Source organism: Gigantopelta aegis, chromosome 4 (assembly GCF_016097555.1).
Source record: "Gigantopelta aegis isolate Gae_Host chromosome 4, Gae_host_genome, whole genome shotgun sequence".
Classification (NCBI taxonomy): Eukaryota; Metazoa; Mollusca; class Gastropoda; order Neomphalida; family Peltospiridae; genus Gigantopelta; species Gigantopelta aegis.
In genome coordinates, this window is record NC_054702.1 from 54,242,129 (window position 1) to 54,251,439 (window position 9,311).

The 9,311-nt window shown below is 36.3% G+C and overlaps 1 protein-coding gene across 1 annotated transcript; it reads right to left on the reverse strand.

The window, feature by feature from the left end:
* Nucleotides 1-934: 934 nt before the first annotated feature.
* On the reverse strand, nt 935-9,311 carry LOC121372119 (serum amyloid A-1 protein-like). Its single transcript, XM_041498383.1, has 3 exons — nt 9,196-9,311; nt 1,842-2,120; nt 935-1,263 (listed from the first exon to the last, which is right to left on the reverse strand). Exons 1-3 carry the CDS (start codon nt 9,237-9,239, stop codon nt 1,101-1,103), a joined length of 486 nt encoding a protein of 161 aa, XP_041354317.1. The 5' UTR covers nt 9,240-9,311; the 3' UTR covers nt 935-1,100.

Consider the following 9,311-nt stretch of genomic DNA (forward strand, 5'->3'; position numbering starts at 1 on the left):
ATATATATACATATATACATACATGTATATATAAAAACTTATTGCTTATCAGATAAATAACAGTTCGTAACATAAGCAAACATAATTTTCCATTAAATAAGTTTGATGTACATGCCAAAATAGTATTATTAAAATGTTATTCACCGACTTATCGCCCACCCAGCGCACGATCAAGAAAATGTTCTCTTTTTTTTCAATATATTTTCTGGAGACGAATGATTCGACCCCTCTATAAACATCGCTCGCCAGTCTCGGCCAACCAGCCCCTTGCTAAAATTCCTGCACACGCGCTTGATTAAGAAATACTAATCAAACACTCAGAGAGTAATCGCTGGTATGGGACATTTATGGTGTGCTTCCATGGGAACACTGTTCAAGCATGCCTGTCGTGGGCACAACATCTGACATCGCCAGAATTCTGTCCAAGACAGGGCAAATAAACATTACACCACGAATAAAAAAACGTTGTTATCTAAGCTGGTAGTTCCACAAACAACCTAGTTTTTGTAAACTATTAACGATGCAATCAAAGCCTGCTGTCCACTTCGCTCGACTTTGACAATAGATCGGAGCAAATACACGAGGAACATATGCCCTTTACACCGGGGGTGAAATTTGGTTAACACCGGTTGACCTAGATCAATATTTACCTTCGTTTCTGGCTTGTACAAGCGACTTTTCATTCGACCAATCACAACACTTCTGGGCCCCGTTCCACGAAGCGATCTTAGCCCTAAGATCAACTTAAGTGCATAGGGTAGCTATGCGCCTAAGGTAAGCTTAGGGTTAAGATCGCTTCGTGGAACGGTGCCCTGATACACATCTACAATAGCTTATGGCATTCTGAATGATTTCATGATGAAAGTCTATCTGAACACAAAGTGTTATTTACTAACTGACCCATTCAATTAAAAAAAAGATAACGAATATACGATTTGGTGTGAACTTTTTATTGGGTTAAGAATAAAAGTAAAAGATAATAAAGTTATAAATTACATAAGTCCACATAATGCGACCAGCTTATTTCCATCTGCCATTTTCAAACTGCTTTATTATAGGTTATATATATGTGGTTAAAAACTGTGGTTCTCGTCTGCTGTTCAAGGACAGTTACTTCGTCTGCACGTGCCAACTATCGGACTGTACATACAGTTGACGCTACAGAGATATCTACTGGCACAATTCCCGCCGTTACGGCCATACCGATTGGCTGCTTGGTCAGCGGTGCTATCAGGTGAGTTTTGACCCCATTCTCGGCAGTTGCTGAATAAACGAAAGAAGAGGAATATTTGTTAGACAACACATAACCATGTGTTAAACTACACCATGCAATTGTGTGTTTGGCATAAATAAAATCATATTGCTAGGACGGTTTAACAAGGGTAATTGGTAGGTGGGGGAGTACATATACAAAATGTACTATTACAAATCCTAACAGGAACATGACCTTCACCTACCCCATGTAGCTCGGGCATATTGTTTTTCGTTCTCTTTCATTTTGTTGAAGTGACTGTCATGAGTTTGCTGTCATGGTAATATGTTTTCGAGAAAGAGGGAGAAACAAAAAGAGGAAGGGGACAGAGATATGAGAGAGAGAGAGAGAGAGAGAGAGAGAGAGAGAGAGAGAGAGAGAGAGAGAGAGAGAGCGCTATTGTTCATAAACCTGGGCCCGTGCTTATAAAACCTTTTAGAGTCCAGTCTCCATCTTCAATGACGTCACACGCATACAATATGTATGGCGTTGCCATGACGTTCAAGTTTCAGACTTTATTATAGTCTCGAGTCTAGACTCTAAACATTTTATAAGTACCAGATCCGATTATCAGTGTATTCCTCCATACCTTATAGTCTGAGCTATTTCTCTGTTTTTCTGACTCCTCTGACATCGATATACAGCGTTGTAGTTGCCCATACAGTGAAAGTACTTGTCACAATTCACGCAGTTTGCAGCCCGCATTTGATTGTAGGCGCTCTGCATTTTACCAAGCGAACATCTAGCATCAGAGTTGATCGTAATCGAATGCCACGCCATACAAAACCATGATCCAATTCCGCATTCCACAACGCAAGCGGAGGAACAGACAACTACCAGCAGAAGAAGGGTCTTCATTTTGCAATGCCTGTTAGAAAAATAAATTACATTCAATCAACAATGTGACGGAACATGCTCTTAATTTTGTTTTCGCCTGTGGCGATATTAATTGTTTTAGAGGGCCGTGTGCAGTTCCAATATGCACTTAAATCCCAAGACCCATATTCACAAAACATCGTAAGCCTAGTTTTACACGTAAACGTAAATCTACGACTGAAGAGCTATTCACGAAACAACGAAAACGTAAGTTACGTGTGAAGTTGGACGTAAATATAAGAGTGCCTCCAGTTACAACTAACGCTGTACGTAAGTCGTGTCCATATAATAAATCAAGCACGATCGCCGTTATTTACTATTATTTACAAAAACTGGCAGCAGTTCCAATAATTGAAGCAGTTTGCGATGGCGAACGCCCACGGATTTAACATATTTTTGTTGGTGATCGAACGGATGTTTTCGACTCGGCCAATTTCTCCTGAGTTAGCCTACCTTTTCCTTTTTAAGAAATATCCTCAAGTTCGTACCAAAACGCGGATCCTCACCAATACCAAAATGTCATGGTTCGCCGTTCGCGATGTTATTGTTAGCAGACGACAAACGAAATTGAGTTTTGCGCATTTGTTATTTACCCGGTAGCCATCGTTTCTAATGGGGTTTTTTTAATTTCTCCGGTGAGAGTGTTAAATCGTAGATTTACGTCCAACTAAGTTACGTTTACATTTACGACCGTCTTTGAGAATAAGCTGCTTCTTGCACGTAAACGTAAATCTACGGCAGACGTAAGTGATAGTCGTAGACGTAAATTTACACCTTTTTGTGAATATGGGTCCAGGTGGCCAGTAGTTACGTAATACCTCCGCACGTGCGGTTTTTACAACCGTGATTTGGCGACTAGGCGTCATTGAGTCTGGCGATCTAAGAGAAAGATATGCCGTCTTGGTCGCTGTGGAAATTCACTTGATACGTGAGGTACCGCCTTGTACCCCCAGGCGATATTCGGCTTTTTTAATAAATAGCTAGGGTTTTAGAGATATCGAGGAGAAACATATTGGAAGGCGTCCATGGGGAACGTTGTCCGTTTGGACTTGGTAATTATATATTTTCTGCTCTGTGTATAACCTTGATGTGATTGATGTGACTTGAAATATTTTAATACTGTATTATACCAATATTATTTAGACGGTGCTGCCGGTCATCTGACGCAGTAATACTGTAGGTTCACTGTTCTATATATATAAAGCTTAGCCAGTCATCCTAGAGGACCTAGGTAAACTGTAGGTTATTGTCTTTATTGTGATAGGTACCAGTATTAAGTCTGTATTACAAGGTTATTGAATGAGTAGTAAGGGTTACTTAAAAATTAACCAGTTAGGAATAGAGTTGTAATTTCCTTTATTAATTAAGTTCCCCTGGAAGCGTTTCTCGATTATCACACGTTACTGAACGAGTAGTAAGGGATAATTAAAAATTAACCAGTTAGGAATAGAGTTGTAATTCCTTTATTAATTAAGTTCTCCTGGAAGCGTTTTCTCAATTATCACACGTTACTGAACGAGTAGTAAGGGTTAATTAAAATTGTCATAGAGTTGTAATTCCTTTATTAATTAAGCTGGAAGCGTTTCTGTGTTAAACGTTGGTGTTGTGTCACGGTAGTGATTAACATATTGTGAAACTAGACACCTAGAGATTAACTAATTAAGTGATCAGTTCTGGGTTGTTATTATTTATTGTTGTTAATTAACTACTGCGGCAGTACATTTGTCAGCGTAGGTTAATACAGATTCCAAAGTGTATTGTGTTTTTGTTGTGTTTTCTAGTGAACTAAACGTGCTATAATAATATATACTTTATATAAGATCTTATCTCTGATCATACCTAGACGAGCCAGCGGGTATAACTGCCTGTTACAGAGAGATCTAATAGATATACAGTTAGGAGAGATATTTGGGACAATCGTGTTTCATTCAGTTACGGGTATTATAGGATCCCCGTGACAAACAAAAAGGATTGTTTTTGTATTAATGATACCACTAGAACCCTAAGTTAATCATCGGCTATCGGATTTGAAACATAAACAATCAACAAAAAGGATTGTTTTTGTATTAATGATACCACTAGAACCCTAAGTTAATCATCGGCTATCGGATTTGAAACATAAACAATCAACAGAAAGGATTGTTTTTGTATTAATGATACCACTAGAACCCTAAGTTAATCATCGGCTATCGGATTTGAAACATAAACAATCAACCGAAATGATTGGTTTTGTATTAATCATACCACTAGAACCCTAAGTTAATCATCGGCTATCGGATTTGAAACATAAACAATCAACAGAAAGGATTGTTTTTGTATTAATGATACCACTGGAACCCTAAGTTAATCATCGGCTATCGGATTTAAAACATAAAATTTTATACTTCTGAAGTGTAGTTTTCAGAGAAATAACTTGCGTGGGTGGGTGCGTACGTACCTACCTACGTATATGGATATAATTAAAAAGTTCTAAACCTGACATAGAAATACGCACAATATGTTGGTAGAACAACGAAAAATGAAAAAATAAATATGTGGTCAAACTTTTTTTTTCAAGCAAAAATATGTACCAAAAAATGTAAATTAATGAAAACCGGACCGAAAAATATTTAGTGGTTAGAAAGTTATAGCCCTTTGACGTTTGGCGTGCTGTGAAATATGTCTGCCAAATTTGAATCGTTTTTCTAAACTTGCCGGTTAAACTCAACTACTAATCACCATGTGTATATTTCACTTTAAAATCGATCTGAAACACGCCAAATATTATTCTGGAATATGTAATAGCGTTCTTGAAGCCACTGGAAAATGGTAACATATACCATTATAATGTTACAATGTAACCATGAACCCTAACGTCGTTATAAACGTAAAATCGGAAAATAAGCAATACAAAGCGACGTTGTTGTTTTCACAACTTAATATATTTAGTTAGCCTATCAAGGACAATGCAACGATACCCCATTATTATTAACTTCTACTATGCATAAATAGTGAAACAATGTTACATAAAAAATAAAGGAAGTGCACATGGGCGATTGAATGAGCACGTGACGAAAGCTAGTGGCAGGGACTAGTCCATTGTAATACAATAGGGTAAAACAGTCTATTTAATGATAGTGAAAATATTTTGAAGAAAAATAAAGTTGGTGGTGGGGGGAGGGGGTGACGGGTCTTTTGGGGGGGGGGGTTGGGGGGGGGGGTTTTGGTGGGGGAGTTCTTGATTTAAGGTGAGTAACAAAAAATACATTTGGAAAAAAATATATAAAAAGGCTGAAAAAAATATATTTTTAAATGATAATAATACAAATGTGATTAATGATAGTGAAAATATTTCGAAAAAAAATGTTAGAGGGTGGGTGACGTGTCTTCTTTTTTGAGGGTGGTGGTTTGGTGGGGGAGGTCGTGTGTGTGTGTTTGCCGATGGGGAGGGGTATTTTGTATTTTATTTTGGGGTGGGGTTGGTGTTGTTACTGGGGTGGTTTGGGGGTGGTGGTGGATTGGCTATTTGTTTTTGTTTTATTTATGGTTATTTATTTTGATCTGCCTGCCAGTTATGCTTACAATCATGTGTACAACAATGTCTTCATTCTAACGTGTTGGACATCTAGGCCCTACCTATCTTGAAAAATCGACATGCAAGACCAACATTATAAACATGTTTATACAAATACTAATGTTACAGTTTAGCATGTTTATAATACAATTTAATGTACATATAAAATTAATTTGAAGCATTGAAAGGAAATATTTTGTAAAACTGGCGCCTGTGCAGGAAATTGTGTAGAGGTCAAGACTGTGGCTAGCAAAGGTTTTTGTGTGTGTTTTGGGGTGGGAGTGGGGGTGGGGTCATGTTTCCCTGGAAAATACATTTAAAAAGAACATGCAGTATAGCACGTGGGGGAGGGTACTGTGTGCTGATCGGAATATTACCTAAAATATCTATAATTTTTTTTATTTAACTAATAAAATTGTGTTTCTGTCACACACAATTCTTTATAAAAACTGTAGGTGTGTTTCTATGAAGTTATGCTAATTAATGTGAGGCGAGATTGCAGCTTTTAAAAAGGAAGACAATTTCCATGCAAGAAACAACCAAAACAATGTAATTGTGGGTGAGAGCTCGCTAGCCATAATGTATTTGGGCTAGATTCACCTCCGATATTTGACACATGGTCAGTTATAACAAAACGCAATTTCAGCAACGTAGGCCCTAATATTTATTTTTAAAAACTAAAACACATGTAACACACTAGGCAATGCCACCTTGAAGCGATGCATTATGGGACTGATAAAATGGCTGCCGCCATGACTGCTAAGACAACCCCAGTTAGGACGCCTTGCGCTCAAATGCGCTAGGGTGAAATGACTTGAAACTTCAAAGGAAACATAGAAATAGGTTCAATTTAACAACTGAATATGTGCCGAAGTATAGAAATATATTCAAAATCCATTTGAAGTTCAGTGTTTTTCAAAATACATTTAAAATATCACATTTCGTTATCAGTGACAAAATCGACCTTTCTCTATAATGAGCCACGTCTTAAATGCCTCAAAACACTTCTAAAAGAAGCCATTGACGTCAGACGCCGCGTTAAGACAATATTATCATGTGACCCTATCAGCTGTTAAAAAGGGCCGCGACGTCATACTTGTTACGTGAAGTCATTGACAGAGCTCTCTTGAAAATCGTTATTGGTGTAGTTTTAACCGAATTACAAATTAAATAATTATATCTGTTGGAAAGACGATAAAACGCTGTGTATGTACATCTATTTAATATCACTGTATTTTATTGGGAAGCTGTAATATGTGTGTTGAAAAGTGAGTCATTTAAGCTGGTGGCAGATATGCAGCGCAAAGTGACGTCAAACTTTGTCATACCTATTGTACCTATTTATGCATAATAGAAGTTAATAATAATGGGGTATCGTTGCATTGTCCTGATAGGCTAACTAAATATATTAAGTTGTGAAAACAACAACGTCGCTTTGTATTGCTTATTTTCCGATTTTACGTTTATAACGACGTTAGGGTTCATGGTTACATTGTAACATTATAATGGTATATGTTACCATTTTCCAGTGGCTTCAAGAACGCTATTACATATTCCAGAATAATATTTGGCGTGTTTCAGATCGATTTTAAAGTGAAATATACACATGGTGATTAGTAGTTGAGTTTAACCGGCAAGTTTAGAAAAACGATTCAAATTGACAGACATGTTTCATAGCACGCCAAACTTCAAAGGGCTATAACTTTCTAACCACTAAATATTTTTCCGTCCGGTTTTCATTAATTCACATTTTTTGGTACATATTTTTGCTTGAAAAAAAAAGTTTGACCACATATTTATTTTTTCATTTTTCATTGTTCTACCTACCTACAATATGATAGTTTGACCGTCTGTTTATGAATCGTTTATTCCAGACTCGTAACTCTTAAAGACACAGACCCTAGATTTTAAACACAGCGGCTTATTTATCACTATTAGTGTGTTTCAATATTGAAATAAGACATTACTTGTTTGAATTATCGACTTCCGTACAGCTGAAGTGTTTCTGGTCGTCCTGTTGTTTTTAATATCACGAAATGTATTTTTCATATTTTAAAAACGCACATATCTCTGAGAAGTAACTGTCAAATGATCGGCAATACCCATAAACATATTCGTATTCATTGGTTTAATGAAATGTCTTAAGCAAGTTTATAATCAAGCAGGGGTCGAAATACTGCCGTTCCATCCCGTCCGGGTGTTTTTTGCCGGTCAACATCTCCACGGACCGGCAATTATTATATACTCTTCCAAAAAAGTAGGGGAACTCTAATAAGAATTTACAATTGCCAAAATTGTAAAGTATATTAGCTGTAGGGAATGATTATATGATAATAGTGAATTAATTGGGCAAACATTGCAACCGGTAGTTCAGTATTACAGTAGGTTTTATGATCACCAAAGATCTTGAAGGGCGATGGGGTCAGAAGTGAAATTTGAAAGTTGACGTTTTTTATCAGTAAATCGCAAATTCAAACAATAAAAAATGACTAAAAACAAAACAATAACAACTGTATGATCAACAGAATGAAAAAGATTGACAGAAATAATGTTTTACAGTGATTAATCGACCTTCCTGGAAATTGTCAAAATCGAGAATGACACCCCACGCACGTGTACGGGGCAACTGCGTGATGTACGTGCAAACTATGGAATGTGTTTCGGTGTGTTGATAAACAGACCTGAACGTTCTTTACTAGGATGTTTGTGGTCAAAACGTATATTCGGTCTAATCGTTGATATTAACATTAATATTTCAGGTTCCCTACTTGTTTTTTAAGAGTATATGTTACAATTTATACATTAGTTTTTGTCAGTCATGTTTGTTCTGTAGGTTTTGATTCTGGCCGGTAGACTTCATTGCTTGTCGGACCGAAAATCCGGCAGAAATTTCAGTCAATTTCGATCCCTGAACATGTTTACAAATACATTAAACAGACACATCGATCTGACTTTAATTATTTATTTTTTAAAATCTATCTCGTTACCAGTGTGGAATCATTTATTTATTTACTTATTTATTCATTTATTTTTTTGTTTGTTGTTACTATTACTATTGTTAACAGTTGTCCGAGGAGATAAAAAGTTAATAATGAATAGTGTTAAACCATATTCTCCTTTTCTGTCCTTTCAGTTTATTCAGTCGTTTTTTACAAACGTTTACTTTTATTGATTGATTTATTGAAAATTGCAGTCATCATTGTTGTAAAATTTAATGTTTGTAATTAGGAGAGAGCCTTTGTAAGTTGGATAATTTGTGTTTGTGCCCTATTCTTTCGTATATAAATTATATGTAATAAAATTGTTTTCACACACACACATATATATACATACATACATACTCATATATCTATCTTATACATTGTATATACATGTGTGTTTTAAGAGTATGTTTTGTTTCTTTCTTCTTGCTTTTTGCTTCTTTTAAAAACAAACACAATAATACAAAAAATAAAGCCAGCATCTACCGATTAAGTATTAGTTATGTTGAAAAACAGCACAAAAGCAGACTTACCAACGTTGACAACGAGTGGATTTCAAGCGATGAAGCTCTAGCATTGGTCGGCTCTTTATATATAGCCTCACCCGGATCCAGGATGTTATGTCATGAGTTATAAATTAAAACAAAAC